Source organism: Microcebus murinus, chromosome 8 (genome assembly GCF_040939455.1).
Source record: "Microcebus murinus isolate Inina chromosome 8, M.murinus_Inina_mat1.0, whole genome shotgun sequence".
NCBI classification, from domain to species: Eukaryota; Metazoa; Chordata; class Mammalia; order Primates; family Cheirogaleidae; genus Microcebus; species Microcebus murinus.
This window is the reverse complement of record NC_134111.1, coordinates 70676589-70699927: the sequence shown is the minus strand read 5'-3', so window position 1 is coordinate 70699927 and position 23339 is coordinate 70676589. Positions and strand designations below refer to the sequence as shown.

General features: G+C 37.0%; 1 protein-coding gene across 1 annotated transcript in view; it reads left to right on the top strand.

The window, feature by feature from the left end:
• Positions 1-2046: 2046 nt before the first annotated feature.
• GTF3C3 (general transcription factor IIIC subunit 3) overlaps positions 2047-23339 on the top strand; it is a 30754-nt gene continuing 9461 nt past the window's right edge. Inside the window, exons 1-13 of the mRNA XM_012776968.2 lie at positions 2047-2292; positions 3747-3858; positions 7463-7650; positions 8735-8858; positions 10158-10349; positions 10850-11015; positions 14867-15014; positions 15492-15564; positions 17534-17637; positions 18979-19150; positions 21322-21524; positions 21854-21955; positions 22716-22851. Coding sequence (XP_012632422.1) covers positions 2191-2292; positions 3747-3858; positions 7463-7650; positions 8735-8858; positions 10158-10349; positions 10850-11015; positions 14867-15014; positions 15492-15564; positions 17534-17637; positions 18979-19150; positions 21322-21524; positions 21854-21955; positions 22716-22851 — 1822 coding nt within the window. The 5' untranslated portion in view covers positions 2047-2190. The remainder of the gene's footprint in view (positions 2293-3746; positions 3859-7462; positions 7651-8734; positions 8859-10157; positions 10350-10849; positions 11016-14866; positions 15015-15491; positions 15565-17533; positions 17638-18978; positions 19151-21321; positions 21525-21853; positions 21956-22715; positions 22852-23339) is intronic.

Sequence of the window (23339 nt, the reverse complement as noted above, 5' to 3'; positions counted from 1 at the left end):
AAACCTTAGCTGATATTGACCTACACAACCCATACTTCAACTCTCTTGCCCAAAGTCCCAAAGGCACTTTCAATTCTATCCAATATAATCACAAATGTGTTTTGAACACAAATTATTAGGCTATAGAGTAGGATTTACAACCACACATCAGCTAGTGCCCTTCTCAAGATGTTTACAGCTAGTGTCTCTAGAATCAGATAAGCAGAGAAATATTTACAATACAAGGTAAAATACAAATCATGGTAGTGTGCAGGAGTTGAAAAATAGTGCCATTGAGGGGAGACAGTATATCATCCTAATCCCAAGCATGGAAATCCCATGCTTGGAGAAACCAGGGTTCAAATCTAATTTTGCTACTTATTAGATAAGAGACTTTGGCATTGATGGCATAACAACATCCACTTCTAAGGACTATTTTGAGATATGTATGTGATTTGTATAAACAGTCGATGGCCTACAGTAAATGGGTAACTGTGTATGGTAACCATATCAAGTATATGGGTCTTTCTACAAGTCTGACTGTTAGAAGAAAACTTGGGTGGAGTTAGAGGTGGAACATGAAGCCCAGATAAACTTTTTTTTTTATTTCAGCATATTATGGGGGTACAAATGTTAAGATTACGTATATTGCCCATGTCCCCCCTCCCCCCTCGAGTCAGAGCTTCAAGCATGACCATCCCCCAAACGTTACATATCTCACTCATTATGTTTAAGGAGGTAAAAGACCTCTACAGGGAGAACTATGAAACACTGAAGAAAGAAATAGCAGAGGATGTAAACAGGTGGAAGAATATACCATGCTCATGGGTTAGCAGAATCAACATTGTTAAAATGTCTATACTACCCAAAGTGACCTACAGAGTCAATGCAATCCCTATTAAAATATCATCATTTTTCATAGATATAGAAAAAATAGTTTTATGCTTCGTATGGAACCAGAGAAGACCCCGTATAACAAAATCAATCCTAGGCAATAAAAACAAAAAAGGCGGTATGAATTTACCAGATTTCAAACTATACTACAAGGCTATAGTAATTAAAACAGCTTTGAATTGGCACAAGAACAAGGACATTGACCAGTGGAACAGAACAGAGAACCCAGATATAAAACCATCCTCATATAGCCAACTAATCTTCAACAAAGCAGACAAAAACATACACTGGGGAAAAAGAATCCTTATCCAATAAATGGTTCTGGGAAAACTGGATAGACACATGCAGAAGACTGAAACAGGACCCACACCTTTCACCTCTCACAAAAATCAACTCACACTGGGTAACAGACTTGAACATTAGGTGTGAAACTATTAGAATCCTAGAGGAAAACGTTGAAAATACTCTTCTAGACATTGGCCTAGGCAAAGAATTTATGAAGAAGACCTCAAAGGCAATCACAGCAGCAACAAAAATAAACAAATGGGACCTGATCAAATTAAAAAGCTTCTGCACAGCCAAAGAAACTGTCAAGAGAGCAAACAGACAACCCACAGAACGGGAGAAAATTTTCCCAAGCTACACCCAATAAAGGGCTGATAACTAGAATTTATTTAGAAATCAGGAAAATCAGGAAGGAAAAACCAGATGAACTTCTTTATAGACTGAGAAGGAGCCTGAGGAAAGGGAGAGTTCGAGGATTTGTGCAAAAAGGGGAAATTGAAGGTCCTGGAGGGGGTGGGATTTAATGCGTAAATTGCAGGAGAACTTTAGCTTTTTGTGCAAAGTGAAACATGCACGTGGCAGAGCAAATGGTTAAATTAAGGGGGGAAAGTCACTACAGCAAAGACTAAACTAATTTAAAGAACATTCGGAAAAGAAAATGGATTGGAGAATGAAACAAACATCTTAGTTAAGAATTGAAGGAAATTAGCTAGATTAAAGAAAATCTCTTTAAAGTACTTTTCTTTCCAACTGCCTATTATCCTTTAAGCAGGAAGCCTGAGGGAGACAGCTGGAGAAGGCCGGGCGCGCGGCGACTCCGCCCCGAGGGTCCCGCCCCTGCCGAGCGGAAGTAGGCCCCGGCCGGGTGCGCCCTCGGAACCCGACCGCTGCGAGTGTAGCGCAGGCCGGGCGACTTTACTGGAGGACGCCGGTCCTCGCTCACGGCGGCCCGGCCTGAGGTTGGGTCTGGGAAGTGCTGCTTTTCTGGTTCGGTGTCCGGGTTGCTGGGGCTGCACAGACGACCTTGCAGATATGTCGGGGTTCAGCCCGGAACTCATTGACTACCTGGAAGGGAAAATCTCCTTTGAGGAGTTCGAAAGGCGGAGAGAAGAGAGAAAAACCCGCGAGAAGAAGGTGAGGATATGCTAGGCTGGATGCTCTTCAGTTTCTCCTCGCCTTAATGCATTTAGAGATGTGGAGGACTCAGATGAACCCTTTTGCTGTGATGAGCGGGCTGGGAACTCCAGCAGCTTTCCCTTTCTTACAGAAACTCTGGTTCTCACCCCTCCCTTATCACTGTGCTAAGCTCCTTTTAAAAATGTATTCCCCCACCTGAAAGCTTTTGTCTCGGTGGTAACCTTTTATTTATTCTTTTTACCTAATACTTAATTTTTGAGGGTAGCTTAGTGTCGGTAGGTTAAATGGGGAGTTGAGGAAAAGAGTTTGGTGTCATATAGTATATGGTTCTAGTCCTACCTTTGCCGCTAAGTCGTTTTGTGACCGTGGGTGGGCAACTCACCTCTTTTTTTTTTTTTTCTTCTTTTCTTTCTTTTCTTTTTTTTTTTTTTATTTCGGCATATTATGGGGGTACAGATTTTAAGGTTTCAATAAATGCCCATTTCCCCCCCTCTTTTTTTTTTTTTTTTTTTTTTTTGAGATAGAGTCTCACTCTGTTGCCCGGGCTAGAGTGCCGTCATCCTAGTTCACAGCAACCTCCAACTTCTGGGCTCAGGCGATCCTCCTGCCTCAACCTCCTGAGTAGCTGGGACTACAGGCATGCGCCACCATGTCCCGCTAATTTTTTCTATGTATTTTTAGTTAGCCAATTAATTTCTTTCTATTTTTAGTAGAGACGAAGTCTCGCTCTTGCTGAGGCTGGTTTCGAACTCTTGACCTTGAGTGATCCGCCCGTCTTGGCTTCCTAGAGTGCTAGGATTACAGGCGTGAGCCACCACACCCGGCTTCACCTCTTTAGGCCTTTCTCAACTTCTAAGCTGGAATTGTTGAGCTCCCATTTTTGAGGAGTCTCCCACTGGCGTGATGTAATCTCCTACCAAAAACGTAGTTAACGAATACCTGTTTTTTTCATACTTAGGAATATCTGACAGGTGGGGATACTCACCACTATACTAACGAGGACATACTTAGGAATATCTGAACTTTCGGTATTTCTCACTTATTTGAAGCCCAAGGGAAAATAAAATTGAACCTTTTGAAGTTAGCTGGTGGATTCTTTCCTAATTCATGGGACAGTATTAGGATACAATGTGTAGATTAATGAAATCATTAAGATATTATTAATAATTCTTTTTGTTTTACAAATAACTGAGACAGAAGGGTAAAACCTAAGTACTTTGAAATGATTTGGCAATATTCAAATTTAGACTCCACATACTATGTATGTGTGTTTAAGCTGAAGTTTTATAGAAATAGAAAATAAGGCAAATGCCTTATTCTATATATAAATGGGCCGCCCCTGGTCACAAAATGACTGAGTGGCAAAGCTAGAACTAGAACAAGATACTTTAATTGGAGAGAGCTAGATTTGCATTAGTTTTTGGAATCATTAAATAAATTTTCAATCATAGAGTCTTCAGGAAAAAGGAAAGTTATCAGCTGAAGAAAATCCAGATGACTCTGAAGTTCCGTCATCATCAGGAATTGACTCTACCAAATCCCAAGACAAAGATGTCAACGAAGGTATGTTAAGATTAGTTGCTACCTGCATTAAATGTTAAGAGTATCTAAGAAAAGTAATTTAGTGAAAAAATCATTTTATCATTGTAATGATATTCTGTTGATTATCTGGTTAATCAAGACTGTAATGCTTGGTGCTCAATAAATATTTGTTGAGTTACTGAATAGAGTGATGGTTACTTTTGTGAGTTTAGTGATGGAAAAGTGTTTCAAATTGACACGAATATTTGTTTGGGAGCCTTTTTACAATCATTATTTTAAATTGGCCCTCTAAGTTGGTGACTAAATGCTTCCAGACTGTACTCCCCCAGATTGTAATGAATTAATAGTTCAATACAAAGTGGCTTCCAAACCACAGCTTTGGTTATAGGGAGATAAGGTAGAAATGATAGAGTGGAAGGCCAGCTGGTTGCCCAGATGGGACCTTACACACAAGATATCTTGGTATGCTACCTCATTCTAGGATCCAGTCCTTAGCTTTGCATGTCTGGACATTAAATTTGGTTAGTGTACCCAGACCAATTAAACTTGTCAGATCCTAATTGATGAACTAGTATGCAAATTTACTAATTTCCAGTGACTGATAGCCCTTCCTGGTGCTCACAATGCTGGTGTAGCTCAGGGTATCCATTTCCTACCCATGTCAAGTTTCTTGGGTTGCTGAACTGTCCATTAGAATGTAGCTTCGTGTAAAGTATCTGAGAACTAAACAAAACTTTCTAGTTCTAGTGGGTAGAAGTAGAGGCTGGCTGTTTTCTCTCTAAACAAATAAGCCTTTACACAGAGAATACATGCTCATAGGATGGGCATAAAACAGACTTATTTTATTCCTACCTCTCTGGACCAAGTAGGGAAGAAGGGGCAAAGAGGAATGAAAACTGGGGTTCCAGTTTCTTACTTTGCCAGGCAAGTGGGGTGGTAAAGGTGGCTGAAGTTGTTCTGACAACCTGTGGTTCCTTCTTTACCTGCTCAGGGGAGGAGCTGCTCTTCTGTCATCAGGTCTTTGAGGTGTAACTGTAGCAGTAGGCACACTGGGTGCCTGTCAGTCTTGTTGCCTAAAGCTGCCACCAGGCCCTCCCTAAAAAATGGGTTACCTGAGTCCAGTTCAGGCTTATGAGCAGTCAGGCACACAAGGGCTGGCTGGCCTCAGCTCAAATAATCCCATCAGTCCTTTTAAGATATAAAGTTTGTGATATCCTAGGAAGGAATTATCCCAGAACTCTGCCAAGACTCTTGGTGAGTGTGTGCATGTCTTTACAACAGAAGGAGTCAGTTTTGAACGACCTTTGGCAAAGTCTGCTAATTGGAATATATGGCCATTGTCTATTTCCTCCTGGATATTGCTGAATACCACTGCTATATTCTTGCTTTTGAGCTCCTTTCCAACACATCATGCAGTTAGGGTCATCTTTTATTTTCAATTCATTGTTACTGAGATATAAAACTATAATTAATTTTTATATATTGACCTTGTCTCCAACAGCCTTGCTAAATTCATGTATTCTGACAGTTTGTATGTAGATTGTTTTGGATTTCTACTTACATAACCATGTCTTCTGTAAGTAATGAACATTTTATTTCTCCCTTGCCATCTTTATGCCTTTTATTTCTCTGTTGCACTGGCTAGGACCTCTGGTAAAATGTTGAACTGGAAGTGGTGATAGCAGGCATCTTTGTTTCATTCTTAGTAACTTTCTATAATTCATCATTAACTGTGTGGAAAGTTTTCTGTAGATACTCTTCATGGAATTAAAGATACTCCCTTTCATTTTCAGTTGACTAAGAATTTTTATTAGGAATGGATGTCGTATTTTACACAATGTTGCTTTTTATCTATCAAGATGGATTATTTCTGTGTACTCTTCCTGTGATAAATTTCACACATTTCATCTTTATTTTGGATGTACAAAATTCTTAAAAATGATCCTTATGACTTTATAATAATTATTTATTTGATCAGAACATGTGGCTTTTTAAATCTGTTCTTTACTAAACATTGATTATCTTATTTATCCAGCATCTTTAGGGTTCAAAGTATTTCATATAAGTGAATAGCTTAAGGGTTTTTTTTTTGGTGGGGGGATGTTTTTGAGATAGGGTCTCACTTTGTTGCCCAGGCTAGAGTGTAGTGGCGTTGTCATAGCTCACTGCAACCTCACACTTCTGGGCTCAAGCGATCCTCCTGGTTCAGTCTCCTCAGTATCTGAGACTACAGGTGCTCACCACCACACCTGGCTAATTTTTCTAGTTTTTAGAGACAGGGTCTCACTCTTGCTCAGACTGGTTTCAAACTCCTGACTTCAAGTGATCCTTCTGCCTTGGCCTCCCAAAGTGCTAGGATTACAGGAGGGAGCCACGGAACCTGGCCAAGGTTTTGTATGCTGTAACACACACACACACACACACGTATTAAAAATGTTAACTATTTTGTTGGAACTTTTTAAAAATGTATTACATGTCTGTCTTAGTCTGTTTTCTGTTGCTTATAACAGAATACCTGAAACTGGGTGATTTTTAAGGAAAAAGAAGTTATTTCTTATAGTTAGGAAGACTAAGAAGTCCAAAGTCGAGGGACTGCATGTAATGAGGACCTTCTTGTTGGTGGGGACTTCAGAGTCCTGAGGTGGTGTAGTGTATCACATTGCAAAGAGGGCTGAGCTGTGCTGGCTCTGGTCTCTCATCCTCTTATAAAGCCACCAGTCCCACTCCCCTGTTAAGCCATTAACCTATGAATGCATTCATCCATTCTCCTCTTAAAAGGCCCCACCTTTCAACAATGCCACATTGGGGGTTAAATTTCAACATGAGTTTTGGAGGAGACAGATACTCAGATGATATAGCAATGTCTCTGCTTTGTTTCACAGAACATCATTCAAGGTCATGATTATGAATATACAAACATCATTGTACTGTAATGGTATCCTCTAAGATACAAATGAAGTATGTCATGTTATTTTGTTCCTGAAATAATCTATTTTAATACTAATGGTAGCATTTTGTGAGCTTTCCACTGTATGCTAGGCATTATTCTAAGCATATATATATATACACACACACACACACACATAGGCACTCATTTCGTTCTCAGAGTAGCCCTATATAAGGCAGACATTATTATTAACCCCTTTTTACAAATGAGAAAATCGAGGTATAGAGAGCTTCAGTGATTTGTCCAAGGTTATGCAGCTAGTGACAGATGGAGATAAAAGTTTGAAACCAGGCAGCTTGGCTCTAGAGCCCTCACATATAACAGGCTATCCCACTATACCACCTGGGTTCTGTACCACCAGGCTTCTTTAGTTCTTAGGTCTACATCTTATAATTTTTATTTTTATTTTTTTCCTCTGCTTTTAACTATTACTGTATGTGCCCTTGATTTTCCAGGTAATTTTGCCTGTATATCTGGAGGAACCCTAAAGGATGAGTTAGCCATTCCTACAAAGTAAAATATGTGGCTTTGTGACAGCTTTCTTCTTTGGGTTGTTTTTTGGGGGTGTTCATTTACTGTTTTTTACTTTCAAATTTGGTGTTGCTGGGACAGAAATTTATACTCCAGAAAATACAATTTTTCATTTTTTTTTTAACCAACCAATATCTCTTTTCTCAGGAGAAACATCAGATGGAGTGAGTAAGTCAGTTCACAAGGTCTTTGCTTCCATGCTTGGAGAGAATGAAGATGATGAGGAGGAAGAAGAAGAGGAGGAGGAAGAGGAAGAAACACCTGAGCAACCCACTGCAGGCGATGTATTTGTATTGGAAATGGTTCTCAATCGTGAAACCAAGAAAATGATGAAGGTAAATTGTTACTTATTTTGGTGTTTATAAACAGAATATAAGAAAGTGACATAGTAATTGAAAAAGAAGTCTTTATAGTCAGGAAACAATTCAAACTATAGGAAAGGAAATAGTATAGGACAACTACTGACATTTTTTTCTTATGTTTCCTTTTAGAGAATTTTTTTTTTTTTTTTTTTTTTTTTTTGAGACAGAGTCTCGCTTTGTTGCCCAGGCTGGAGTGAGTGCCATGGCGTCAGCCTAGCTCACAGCAATCTCAAACTCATGGGCATTCTACTGCCTCAGCCTCCCGAGTGGCTGGGACTACAGGCATGCGTCACCATGCCCGGCTAATTTTTTGTATATATATTTGTTGGCCAATTAATTTCTTTCTATTTATAGTAGAGACAGGGTCTTGCTCTTGCTCAGGCTGGTTTCGAACTCCTGACCTCCAGCAATCCATCCGCCTCGGCCTCTCAGAGTGCTAGGACTACAGGTGTGAGCCACCTTGCCTGGCCCTTTTAGAGAATTTTTATGCAAAATCTTTATTATATATGTCAAAATGGATTGTAATTTTGCTTTTAAAAAGGCCATAATATAACTCATATTTTTTTAACCAACTTCGGTCTGAGTGGATAAATTAGCATGAAGGAGGATCTTCAGTAGATTATTTCATAATAAGTCTCCTGGCACATAAATCCATTTTGCAACAGCCAGTTCTACATTTGTTAGTATTCTAATTAGTAATTTAATAATTCCTGACCACTTGGTTTTTTCTTTCTTTATATATTTTACTGTACTTTGAGCTTTGCACTGTAGGGAGGTTTTTCCCTAAACTTTCTGAGGTGCTTCTCTTTGGAGAGTATCATAGAATAATTTTGTTCTTTCCTGCAATTGAGTTTTAGACTTTTTCCTGCAGTGTAGACTTTCAGGCTAAACAGTTAGTTAAAATTGTAATTATTTGGTTCTGAGTTTAGAAAATTGAAAAAATTTAAAGGGATATTTCAGTTTCATTATATTCTGTATTTATTAATATAGTTGGAATTGAAATCTAAGACTTTACCATATTTAATGTAAATGTAACGTAAATTTTTTTTCCATACAGGAGAAAAGGCCTCGGAGTAAACTTCCAAGAGCTCTGAGAGGTCTCATGGGTGAAGCCAACATTCGCTTTGCTCGAGGAGAACGTGAAGAGGCAATACTGATGTGCATGGAAATCATAAGACAAGGTGTGTTCTGTGGGGACTTTATGGATAATAGCAGTTTAATAGTTTGACTTTTAAAAGAAATAGAAGAGTTCTTCACTATACTCTTTGGAAAATATATCCAGAAGCTCGGAGGTGATTGTGGTAACAATAATTTCTACTTTTTATAAGAAAATGAAAATCACAGAGTATGATTCAGTGGAATATTAATATTTATTGAATTTTTACAGGCTCTTTTTTTCATTTGTTTTTTAATGTTTCATTTTAGGGATTTTAGACTTTTTATTGTTAGTCTTCTTTAAATATGACACACATATAAAACCACTTGAAGAACATTCTTTTTCCTTCCATTTTTCAAATTAGGCAGTGCTAGATTATTTTAATCTATTTTTTGGTAAAAGACACAATTTAAACTTGTCATCTTATCTCTCAAACAGCACATCTTGATCAATTGAAGGACATCTTCCGATTGATTTTTTTGACTAATTACCCATATTATTTTGCTTCCCTGGTGTATTGCCAAATAATCCCCTGCAGAGTGGCGTGGGTAGTTGTAAAACAGTAAACTTTTAATTTATCTTTTCCCTGTATGGACATTTCCTTTTAGTTGGGCAAGGGTCCTTGTAGAGGTCTTATTATAATTTCCTGGCTTATTCCTTAGGGTAATTTGAGGCTACTGCTTTTTCTTATTTATTCCTTCAGAAATAAGATTTGGCAAACTTTTTCCTTTGGTGTATTTCATTTGGTTCTTTCTAGTATTATCTGTTCCTTTATTTCAGTTTATAATTATTTACTTTTGACAGAAATCTTTGACTTTATTACCTTGTAATCTTTGAATTTTGTTTCAGAAACAGTGTTTCAGAAACGTAGATCAGCTACTCATGTCGATATCCTGGGTTTAGGTGCTGCTTAGGTGTCATCCATCCATTCACACCATACTTTTTGGTGTGGGAACTAGATCACGGAGATTCAGTGCCACTGATGGGCTGATGCTCATTGGGATTAATTTGCTGAGTTATTGGGCTATGCATACATCCCCCTTTTAGCAAAGGGGGATTTTCACAAGGAACGTGTGGCAGAGTGTAGGATTGTTCATGAAATTATACTTTGCTCTGAGAAAATGACTTAAAAATGCTAAAAATGTATGAAAATAAAGCAGATATGACCTACTGTGTGTTCTAAATTCCATTAAATAGTTAGTATAATTCTGCTAGAGTGATTTAAAGAGTTCAGGTATTAAAAGACCCACAGTTTGAACCATGGATTGACATCAGCTCAAGCCTCTTTCAGCCAATGGAAGTTATTTTTTTTAATTCGTTACAGCTCCTCTGGCTTATGAGCCATTCTCTACTCTTGCCATGATATATGAGGACCAAGGTGACATGGAGAAATCGTTGCAGTTTGAGTTGATTGCAGCACATTTAAATCCAAGTGACACAGAAGAATGGGTTAGACTGGCAGAAATGTCTCTGGAACAAGACAATATTAAGCAGGCTATTTTTTGCTATACAAAAGGTAATTAAAATATTTTCCTCACTTTGATGTTACATAATAGGTTTTTTGATAATTGCACTTGCTACTCTGGGTTGTGATATTGACTGACATATATTTGTTTCTTATATTTTGTAATACAGAGGTAAATATTTGGGGTCTCTCTGCTATCATGTTTATCAGTGACTTTTTAACATTGGGAGAGAATACAACACGAAGGTTGGTAGATGAACAGAACCTTCAGTTCTTCAGAGATCATTGTTGGTTCTAAGCCATTCCTTAAGGGTTACTGTCAGAATACAGTGATCAAGTGAAGAAGATTCATATGGAGATTCAGGTTCTATCTGGTCTTGGATCAAACCTAGTTGAGAGTTCCTGTGAAGATAGGTTTATCCCAGAATAACTCCCTTAGTTCCATTGGAGAATCAAAATGTTTATTAAATTTTCTGAGATGATGGGTCGCACCTGGGTACACGGCACCCCTTTTTGTGATAATTTTATAATTTATATTTCTTTCTTTTTAGCTCTTAAATATGAACCTACTAATGTCCGTTATCTGTGGGAGCGATCAAGTCTTTATGAACAGATGGGTGATCACAAAATGGCCATGGATGGTTATAGGCGTATTTTAAACCTTTTGTCTCCATCTGATGGAGAACGTTTTATGCAATTGGCCAGAGATATGGCAAAGTAAGTTTTAATATCTAGATGTTCTCATTTATCAACTTATTTTGCAAATCAAAGCATATATTTGAAATAGATTGTGCTTTTCATTGAAGTTCAAGGAAGTATTTTGCCTTCCTTATTTTATATTGTGCCTAATTTCAGTACTTTCCTGTTTCCAAGTCGACTGTGTAATTGCTTAGAAGATTTCGTATATAAGGTTACGTTTCAAGTGTTCAGAAGATTAAAAATGAAGCATGTTCTGAAAGGATGATTAGGTTTCCATAACTTAGTTGAAGTTGTGTATATATACAATAATCTTAAAAATTGTTTTTTATTGCAGATATGCCAATGAAATGTTTGTGATCTGGGATCTATAATCATTTTGTCTTGAGCTAGTGCTAACGTAATAGTTTTAAGACTAAAATTACTGTAGTTGGCAAATGTTATTGACTTTGGTATATATTTTATTCTAAAATAGGTCCTACTGCATTTACATCTCTGATATGCTGCACAGCAAAACAAAGCAGGAAACATTTTGGCTAAGTAATGCCTTGTGGTATGCTTTCTATTCCAGGCATATCTATTATATAATATTTCAGTGTAGTCAATCATCTTGATCTGGGTACATTACATTAGCCCTATTAATCCATGGCCTTTATCATGATGATGCTTAGCTGTGAAATTGTCCCCTACCTCCCAGGCATGAGTTATATAGGAATACTAGAAGCATTTTTAGGAAATTTGTTGAGGCAAGGCAACCCCCAGTTAATCCCTGATGGTATACTGTGAACACTGAGAATCATTCCAGGCTGTCTGCTGCTATTAATTAAATCTTTAGCTATCACAATGGTTAGTCCAGTAAACTTCTACTTTATGAACTATGAGGTGGCCTATGATAGTAAATTTGTTTTCTACTTGTATTATATATAACACTTTTGTTGGGGAAGAGTGGTGAGGGTCAGTTTTGCCGCTGCCATAGAGGTCTTTCCTGCATAGAATTCTGGACTGTTATTTCTGATCAGGCTTTCCCTTTAGTCCCTACTTTCCCTCCATAAACATTTACTGAATGTGTCTTATGTGCTAGGTACTGTACAAGGAACCAGGATATCCAGAATTGAACAAGTTTTAAAAATCCCTTATTTTTGTGGAGCTTACATTCCAGTGAGGGGGACGGACAATAAACAACTAAATATATAGTTATGTCAGATGTTAAATGATATGAAGAAAAAGCAGGGAAAGGGAATAGGAAATTGAGGTATGGGAGTGTGTTATTTTAAAATAGATTAGAGGCCGGGCGTGGTGGCTCACGCCTGTAATCCTAGCACTCTGGGAGGCCGAGGCGGGCAGATTGCTCGAGGTCAGGAGTTCAAAACCAGCCTGAGCAAGACCCCGTCTCTACCAAAATATAGAAATAAATTAATTGACTAACTAAAAATATATATACAAAAAAAATTAGCCGGGCATGGTGGCGCATGCCTGTAGTCCCAGCTACTAGGGAGGCTGAGGCAGTAGGATCGCTGAGCCCAGGAGATTGAGGTTGCTGTGAGCCAGGCTGACGCCACGGCACTCACTCTAGCCTGGGCAAGAAAGTGAGACTCTGTCTCAAAAAAAAAAATAAAATAAAATAAAATAAAATAAAAAAAAAATAAAATAGATTAGAAAAGGACTTAATTTTCTGTGTTACGATCATACTGAGTGAAGGTAAACTAAAGGAGGTATGGGAATGGATATTTAGGGAAGGGTATCACAGACAAAGTAAATGGCAGGTGCAAACGTATGTTTAGGGATAATATGGGAGCTGAAGGATTAAGGAGAGCAGAACAAAGAGGTATGAATGAGTTTGGAAGTCACTGGGGGGTTTTGATCTGAATGAGTTTGGAAGTCACTGGGGGGTTTTGAGTAGAAAAGTAACATGATCTGACTTAAATTTTAAATGCATCAATTCTGGCTGCTCTTTTGAGAATAGATTGGTGATAAGGGCAGAAGACAGGAGACAATTAGGAAATTATTGCAGTGGTACACAGAAGGGAAAATGGTAGCTTGGACCTGGGTAGAAGTAGCAGGAAGTAATGAGAAGTAATCAGATTCTGGATGTATTTTGATGTATTTGGAAGGCTGCACACTCAATATTTTCTAATGTATTGGATATAAGGGGCAGGGGTGAGAGAGAGAGAGGAAGGAGAAAGAAAGAAGGAAGGAAAGGGAGAGAGAGGGAGATGGAAGAGTTTTAAGGACTAAACCCTGAGATATGTCAGCATATTTGGAAGTCAGGGGAGAAGAGGAAGAAACAGCAGGGAGACTAAGAGGAAGTGGCCAGTGGAGTAGGAGGAAACTAAGAGAACATGATGTTCTAGAATTTTATTGAAGAAAGCACTTCAAGGAGGAGGGATGATCATCTGTGTGAAATACCGCAGTTTGATCACATAAAATGAGCGAGATTTAGCAATGTGGAGATCAGAAGTTTTGGCAGAGCAGTAAGAGGAAAAGTTGGATTAGGTTAAAGAGAATGGGAGGAGAGGCATTGAAGACAGGGTGAGGGGATGGGCAACTGGAGAAATTTACAAGGAGATAGAGGAATGTGTTGTAGGGTAAGAGAATTGTTTAAGTTGGGAAAAATTATAATATATTTGTATTTAGATGAGAGTAATCCAAAATTGAGGGACACATTGAAGATTTGTGATGGGAAGGACAATTGCTTGAACAATATCCTTGAGGGAATGGAATCTAGCTGGGGGTTAGGCTCATGGATACTGATCATTCATCCTTGATAAAGGAGAAAGCAGAGGATATGGCCAAGGATACTGGTAAGTCAGTAGATGTTCTGGGAGTTTGTGGAATGTCTGATCTGATTTTCTTTTCTTGGTAAAATATGAATCAGGGCCATCAGCTGAGAGTGAGGATGGGAGAATGTTGGAGATTTGAGGGAGAAGATGCAAAACAGTTGTCTAGGACCTTACTACCCCACAGATTGACAGCATTTGTGTCACCTGGGAGCTTGTCAGAAATACAGGTTTTCAGCTCTGCCCCAGCTCTACTGGATCAGAATATGCCTTTTTACAAGATGCCCGGTTGATCTATATGCACATTCAAGTTTGAGAAGTACTGGACTAGGTAACTGTGGTAATACTGCTTGTCAGTACCATGGACCCACCAGACCAGGGGTCCTCAAACTTTTTAAACGGGGCCAGTTCACTGTCCCTCAGACCGTTGGAGGGCCGGACTATAGTTTAAAAAAAAACTATGAACAAATTCCTATGCACACTGTACATATCTTATTTTTAAGTAAAAAAACAAACAGGCAAAAACACCTGCATGTGGGCTGTAGTTTGAGGATGCCTGCACTAGGCTATTGGTCGTTAATTTGGAGTGAGACCCCTTGGCATGGTCAGCTGGGCAGCTGGTGGTAAAGAATAGACAGATGGATTTAACCAAGGTTGGGGTTTTATCAGGTGATTTTGATAAAAGTAGAGCAGGGCAAGAGAATGGAGGATATATACAAGGGAATCATAATTTTGGACCACAGAGAAGGAAGAAAGTGAGGATAGGAAGGGTGTAGAGGATAGTGAAAAAGTGGTAAGATCCATGCACTGAGGTAAAAGAGTTGTTGGTATTGGATTACAGAGGGAATGAGCTGGAATGACAGGTGATAGCTTTTGGAGAGAGAGATGCTTGAACTATGATATTGTTATACTGACATTGCACATTTTTCTCTGGATTAGTTCTGATTATGATTTTAAAGAAGCAAGTATTTTCTCCTTCCAAATTTTAAGAAAATGAAAATCACAATTAATTGTTAGAGGGCCAAAACAAGGAAATGAGTCTTATAATCAGAATTAAATTTAGTATTCATCCATTTTGCCAATTAACTTTTTTAGGAGTTATTATGAAGCCAATGATGTTACTTCAGCTATTAATATAATTGATGAGGCTTTCTCAAAACACCAGAACCTAGTCTCCATGGAAGATGTTAACATAGCAGCTGAACTGTGTATTTCTAACAAGCAGTATGACAAAGCTTTGGAGGTAGGAATGTTTGTGTTTTTTCGTTAGGCTTTGAACATGTGTCTGTGTTCTAGAAATTCTTAAAAATTGGCAGTTCTTTTAATTATATATTAAATTATGTATATATTTAAAGACTGTATGGAAATAATTGATTTCTAGATTTTTGTAGTAATTCAATATGAAATATAAAATACCGTTATCATATAATATATAATAGATATTGCCATTAACATAGGTGCCAGGTGTGTCAGTTCATAAGATAACAGGACTCTACAGTCAGACAAATTGCTATGAAATAGTTCTTAAGCTAGTGGAGGGGAAAGTAGGTTGGTTTGTTACAGAGGAAATTCACAGATTTCTTATTTTAAAAAGACTTTACTGTTCCTTTTTATAGCCCAGTTTTATATTGTAGAAATAATTTGAATTAACTACAAATCTTTGCATTATAAAAGGTTTTTTATACATAACTATTATTTCCTTTTTTTCCTGTTCTTTTAGGTAATTACAGATTTTTCTGGAATTGTATTGGAAAAGAAAACTTCAAAAGAAGGAACCTCAGAAGAGAATAAAGGTTGTAGTTTTCTCTGCATAGGAAAATGTATATAATTCTCTCTTACTAATGTGGTATTTTATGGTGAAAAGTTATTTCATAATGTGGTGAGATGATAGTTAATATTCTCATAGCAAAGTTTTCCAAGAAGTATTTTTGCCCTTGGAGAGATTTCCAGTCTTTTTCTTGTGGGTATTGACTTACAAGTAGTCTTTTAAAAAATTTGTTTTGGGTCCCTTTTATTTCTCAGTGTGTCCATTTGAACATGACATTTCTCATTGACTCAGGGTCTTTTCCATTCATTCTAATAGGAAAAAAGGACAAACTACTGAGCAGCTTATCAAACCTTTAGGTCTGAAGGTTTTGAATCACTTGATTTTAGGCATGCATCTCATATTCAATGTAAAGTTTTACTTTGTGATTTGATCTGAAAGCAAGGTTTTTGCTTTATATATCTGTACACAATCTCAACTGTATCTTTAATGAGTATACTGAGATTTATTTAAAGTATTTCATGTAATATAACTTAATCTTTCTTGCTGAAAGTTAAAACACATAGACAAATTTTAGTAGACAGTGTCTTAGTTTATTCGGACTGCTATAACAAAATACCCTAGACTAGGTAATTCATAAACAACAGAAATTTATTCCTCACATTTATGGAGGCTGGGAAGTTCTAAGATCAAGGCACCGGCAGATTTGATTTCTGGTTAGGGTGCTTTCCTTATAGATTGTGTCTTCTTGCTGTGTGCTCACGTGGCAGAAGGGGCAAACAAGCTCCCTCAAACCTCTTTTAGAAGGACACAAGTCCCATTGACCTAATCACCTCCCGAAGACCCCACCTCACCTCTTAATACCATCGTCATAGGGGTTAGGTCTCAACATATGAATTTTGGGAGGACACAAACATTCAGACCATCACAAACAGTATTTCTAGAAAGAAAATAAAAATGATAAGAGTTTGGATTATAGAATCAGTATCTAATATAGATAGAATACTGTTTTAGTAAAGTCAAAGGCTCATTAAAATGACTGCATTGTGGCTGGGCAGCTTGGTTCATGCCTGTAAGCCTAGCACCCTGGGAGGCTGAGGCAGGAGGATCACTTGAGCTCAGGAGTTTGAGACCAACATGACCAAGAGCAAATCCCTCATATAAAATGTTATAGTATCTGTATGTAACCTATGCATATCTTCCTGTATACTTTAAGTCATCTTTAGATTACTTGTAATACCTAATACAATGTAAATGCTATGTAAATAGCTTTTACTGTTTTTTAATTTATATTATTTTTATTATTGTATTTTTTCCCTAATATTTTCCATCTGTGATTGGTTGAATCTGCAGATATGAAACCCAAAGATACAGAGGGCCTACTGTATTATAATTTATATGACAAATTCTGTAAAACAGATGAAATTATTTAATTTTATTCCACCACTTAAGATATATTTCTAATGTCCTTCTATACTTCAGGTTTTTCTCAACTGGAAGCACATAAACTTATTTGGAATTTACTAGACTTACAAAATACAAAATACTTTAAATGTGGATAAAAATTTCTTTAATTTCCTAGGGCTTTAAAGTCCGTTTTGCTGTAATGAAATATTAGAAAACATCACAGTAGTATTTTATACTTTTCTTAGCCTCTTGGTAGTGAAGTCTAAAAGAGCTTTTGGTTCAAGAAGAAACAAGAGAGAGTTTATACACCCTGGTCATTTTTGTCTCTTTTTAGTTCTCTGTAGTTTTGATAGAAGATGGGGGAGTTTATTTATGTTTTGAATAAGTACATAAAGTATTAGGAAAGGAATAGGAAGGATACTTCCTACCAAAGGACAGACTGAAGGATGTATAAGAACTTATTAATAGAGTTGGCCAAACTTAGAATCAACTGTGGAATCATTTGCTTCGAATGAAGTGAGGTCTTACATAAAATGATACACATCCTAAGCTTGCATGTAAGAACTGCTTCTTGTCTGTGTGTTCCACAGCTCCTGAGAATGTCACATGCACTATACCTGAGGGTGTGCCAATAGATATCACGGTCAAGTTGATGGTCTGCCTTGTACATCTCAACATCCTTGAACCACTTAATGTAAGTAACATTAAGATCTGCACTTGAGATGCTTCAGATCAAATCCACAATCTGTTTTCTTTAAATGACAAGAAACTATTAATATTATAACTTGACCCTAGATTTTCACATTTCTTAATAACTAGGGAGGGCACAATAAGCATCATATTTTTGTATGAATCTCTTATAAAAGCTAAAAGTGTTTTGGAATTGGGCTTATAATAATTTGTTTTTCTTTTAAAGTGAGAACAATCTAGAGATGAGAATTTTAGATTGGGCCTTTAGACAATTGGTAATAATTCTGACAGCTGATTCTCCTTTGCCAACTTCGGACCAAGTATTTCATTGAACAAAAAATGTATTGGGCTACTTTGTAGACCTTAGGGTAAGGAATTGAATAAAATATACAATATCTAGCCTCAGGAACCTTTTGTTTTAATGGGATTAGATGGATAATAAAATAAATACATAACATATGGGATATTAGTTGGCGATAAGTGTTCTGAGGAAAAATCAAACAGGGAAGAAAAATGGGGAATATTGGGAGTAGGGGAAAGTTGCAATTTTAAATAGGGGAGCCAGGAAAGATCTCCCTGGAAAGGTGATATCTGAATAACAACCTGAAGGAAGTGAGGGAGTAAACCAGGGGTTATCTGAGGAAAGAGCTTTCCAAAAACATCAGCAAACATAGAAGCCCGAAGCTGTGGGATATTTGCCTTGTTAGAGGAAGAGCACAACAGATCAGCATTGTCTTAGTTCCTGCAATGCCTGCCTTTTAACATATCCACAAAATGTGTTGAATAGGTGAATGATTTAAGTATGATGATTTTAAAATAGAAATACAGAAGTGAATAGAAAAATAATCATTTCAAGCTGTTTTTATTAAGGCTTGCTCCTTTTTGGCTTGCCTCATATAACTGATATATATGTTAAAAAGAGAGTTACAGGCCAGGCGCGGTGGCTCACACCTATAATCCTAGCACTCTAGGAGGTGGAGGCGGATGGATTGCTCAAGGTCAGGAGTTCCTTCGAGACCAGCCTGAGCAAGAGCGAGACCCCGTCTCTACTATAAATAGAAATTAATTGGCTAACTAAAAAAATATATATATAAAAAAATTAGCCGGGCATGGTGGCGCATGCCTGTAGTCCCAGCTACTCGGGAGGCTGAGGCAGAAGGATCGCTCGAGCCCAGGAGTTTGAGGTTGCTGTGAGCTAGGCTGACGCCACGGCACTCACTCTAGCCTGGCCAACAAAGTGAGACTCTGTCTCAAAAAAAAAAAAAAAAAAAAAAAAAGAGACTTACAGATAGATGTACACATTTGTGATGAATGTTTAACTTTAGGATTTTATTTGGGGGTCTAGCCTCTCTTGACAACACTAGTGGAACAGAATCCTGAAGACATGGGAGACCTGTATCTAGATGTTGCTGAAGCTTTTCTGGATGTTGGCGAATACAATTCTGCACTTCCCCTCCTCAGTGCGCTCGTTTGCTCTGAAAGATATAATCTTGCAGTAGTTTGGCTTCGGCATGCAGGTAATATTTTTTTTGTGGGAGGGAGAAATTTTAATCATATAAGCAGGCAAGAACTTGCTTTCCCTAAGGGTAGTAATAATTATGATAAGTGCAAGTATTTCTGATTTCAGGGCAGCTGTTTGAAAGTGAGTATTTTAAAATTGTCTTGCTAGGCTATTAAGTGATTTCTCCCTCACTAATACTTTGGAGGAACGATTCATTTAATGATACAGAGTGCAGTTGGAAGGACTGACATGTTCCTTAAATGCCTATCTCTTACCTATCTTAACCATAGGCTGTGGTTTCCATTTGTGGATAGTCAGATTTGGGGTGAAATCTAATTTTTAAAAAATGTTTACAGTAAAGACTTATATTTAATATCTTATTTTGAGAGAAAATATTTAATGTATTTTGTAATTCTCTTTGAGCCACATATATGGTCACGATTGGATTTTGTCAGTCATTTTATTCCACTCTGCCTAAGTCCACCATAATCTGAAATAAATCATTTAGAGTGGAAAAAATAGCTTAAGAAACACAACTAAATCTCTTAAGATACATATGAAAGCAAAAAATATTCTGATAGGATTTCCTACTGAGTTAACATAAAAAATACACTAAAAATTGAATAGTCTTGGTTTCAAATATTACATGATGGCAGAAAATTCTAATGGCTCTCTTAAAATATTACATGAAAGCAGAAAGTTTTCTATAACTAGAGAAGCATTGATTGACATGTTGGGACAGTAGTTCACTGACATCACAGACATGAACTAGGAAAGAGCACTTAATGATTAAGATAACTTTCTGTTTAAATGAGTAAACATGAATGCAACATGAGCAGAGAGTTTGAGTTTTTATTGCCCTTCTAAGGCTATAATATTGAAACTGCTCCTATGTTACTAATAGGAGGTACTTTAAAAATCCTATTTAATTATGATCATGATTCTGATAAATGCTTTTTCCATTTTGAGCCCATGTAGCTTGAGATGATTTGGAAAATAGTATCTCAGAGACATCTAAGAATCAGAAAGAAATTTGGGATTAGGATATAAGAAAGATAATTAAAGGAGTTGAATGTTTGTAGCATAACAACATCAAATAGAAAAATATCTTTAAAAGTGAAAAATGAAAAAATGCCATTGTAATGATCCATTTATATTAGTATTCTTCCTTTATTATCAAAATTTAGCCTAAAGATTATGGTTGGGAGAGATCTGAGAAAGCAGTTGGAGGCAAAAATTATTTAGGAGATAATTGTAGTGAAAAGGCAAAGATGAAAAGGGCCTAGTTTAGTGTTGAAGTTAGCAGGATGGAGAGAAGAAATGTTTACAGGGACTTGTTTTCATGTTCAAATGATAGTGACTGATTGGGTATAAAGTTTAAGGAATAGGGCCCAATAATCTCACCTCTGAGAACTGATCCTGAGGAACTAATTGAGTGGGATGAGAGGAGGTAATTTATATTGGGGATCACAAAACTTAGGAACCAGGTGAGTAACAAAAATGAGTGGAGTGGGCAAGTGAAGAATAATAGAGGTTAGAACAGAAGAGTCCTGTGTAAAGGGCTGTTTCTGAGCATAGAAAATGTGCCCTGTGGAAATGGGGGTGCTCACTGTTGCTAAATTCAGAGTTTTCAAAAGAAACCAGTACCTTGGATTTTATAAAAATCCTAATTTTTAAAAATGTTATGCAATTAATTTTTAAAAAGCACTATGACCCAGTAAAATACATTTGTGAATTAAATTGGTCTTCCACTTGTGACTTGTGAATTCTGGCTCCTATACATCAAGATGTTTACTGCAGTGTTATTTATTGGAGTAAAAATTTGAAAACAACTTAAATGTCAAATAGTATAGTTAAATAAACAATTTGATTATTACATAACCATTCAAAATGCCAACGAAGACATGGGACATTGTTTAAAATGTAGTGCTAAGTGAATAAAGCCGAGCCCCAGATTGTTAGTGTACGCTGATTACATTTTTATAGCAATTTGAATTTAGTTAGATAGGTTGATAGATTAATCAGTTGATAGAGTTTAGAAGGGATAGTTGTTTTAAAGCACTAGAAATATGCATTCTTTCTTGTTTTTTTTTTATATTGTTATATTTCTTTTAAAATGGAAAAATGATTTTGGCCAGTTTACAAATCTGTAGTTCATACTTATGCTTTCTGTTAACATCATCTCAGAATGTTTAAAGGCCTTAGGCTACATGGAACGTGCTGCCGAAAGCTATGGCAAAGTGGTTGATCTGGCCCCTCTTCATTTGGATGCAAGAATTTCACTTTCCACTCTTCAGCAGCAGCTGGGCCGTCCTGAGAAAGCTCTGGAAGCTCTGGAACCAATGTATGATCCAGATACCTTAGCACAGGATGCAAACGCTGCACAGCAGGTAGGCTGTGTGACATAGAAGGAAGTTTTTCTTGGTGGGTTATATTTTAGAACTTTGTACCCAGTCAAGGATGTCTGTACAGCTTATATCCAAAGTTTTATTTTAGTGTATTATATTTAGCGTTCTCAAAAAATGATTTTGAGTCTTAAGATTCAGCCACTTACTAAATATTATAAACTGTAGTTTCTAAAATATTGGATCTTAATTATAGTGAAAGATCATAAGGTGAATGCACTTCAGGTTTGGTTTTTTAAAACAAAACTGATGCAAATAAAACTTATAAAAAAAGAAGTCTTGTTACAGTCATTATCATGTGCTTATTTATTTAGGAACTGAAGTTATTGCTTCATCGTTCTACTCTATTGTTTTCACAAGGCAAAATGTATGGCTATGTGGATACCTTACTTACCATGTTAGCTATGCTTTTAAAGGTGGGTAATGAGCTTTCTTTATATTTTTGACTTTTTAAATGTTTAGTATTTTATTTAAATATAGATTATACTGCTTTATAATTGCTTTACTCTATTAAACTCAAACTTTTTAAGGTGATAGTCAGATAAAGACAAAAACCTTTGGAGATCAGTGGTATGTAATTGAAAATTCTTGATGGTAGATTAAGTGAAATAAAATCTTTCCTAATACATATTTAGAAAAGTGATAACCATAGTATTATCAATTATGGGCCCTGTAGACAGTATTGTGTGCCAAAATTCTTCACTTTGCAAAAATGTATTTCAGATCTGACATCTTTTCGTAGCCTGGCTTTTTGTAGGGAGGTGGCTGTGTGTGTGTACGTGCAGTGTGTGTCTACATGTTATAATGCTAATATGAATTACCTTTTTCCTTTCTAAGGTGAGTAGTATGACTGAAAATTCCTTTGGTAAGAAAAAAATAAGTCAATTCTTTCTACTATTAGATTTTTTTAATGTAGTAATTTGGCCTCCTTTTCTCTTACTAAAGGAGGTTTTAGTCACACTTGTGGTATTTGTGGCCTATAGGTTTTCTTTCAAAAATTACCATTTAAAGCTGGGTGTAGTGGTGTGCATCTGTAATCCTAGCTACTTAGGAGGCTGAGGTGGGAGGATCTCTTGAGCCCAGGAGTTTGAGTCCAGCCTGGGCAACATAGTGAAACCCTCCATTTCTTTGAGAATTTAAAAAAAAAATTTTTTTTTAATTATCATCTTAATTCAGGTAGCAATGAATAGAGCCCAAGTCTGTTTGATATCTAGTTCCAAATCTGGAGAGAGGCATCTCTATCTAATTAAAGTATCAAGAGACAAAATATCAGACAACAATGACCAAGAGACAGCAAATTGTGATGCAAAAGGTAATTATATCATTTGCTTTATTATGTAAAACTTGGCTGAATTGAAAAAGACCTATGAAGTAACATTTAAAAGTAATCTAATTGAAAATATATCCTTTTCAAATGAAAAATTTTCTAATCTAAATCTCTCAAGTATAATAAAATCATTTGATGTTAAAAAAGGAAACATTCAGGCCGGGCGCAGTGGCTCACGCCTGTAATCCTAGCACTCTGGGAGGCCGAGGCGGGTGGATCGTTCCAGGTCAGGAGTTCGAAACCAGCCTGAGCAAGAGCGAGACCCTGTCTCTACTATAAATAGAAAGAAATTAATTGGCCAACTAATATATAGAAAAAATCAGCCGGGCATGGTGGCGCATGCCTGTAGTCCCAGCTACTCGGGAGGCTGAGGCAGGAGGATCGCTTGAGCCCAGGAGTTTGAGGTTGCTGTGAGCTAGGCTGACGCCACGGCACTCATTCTAGCCTGGGCAACAAAGTGAGACTCTGTCTCA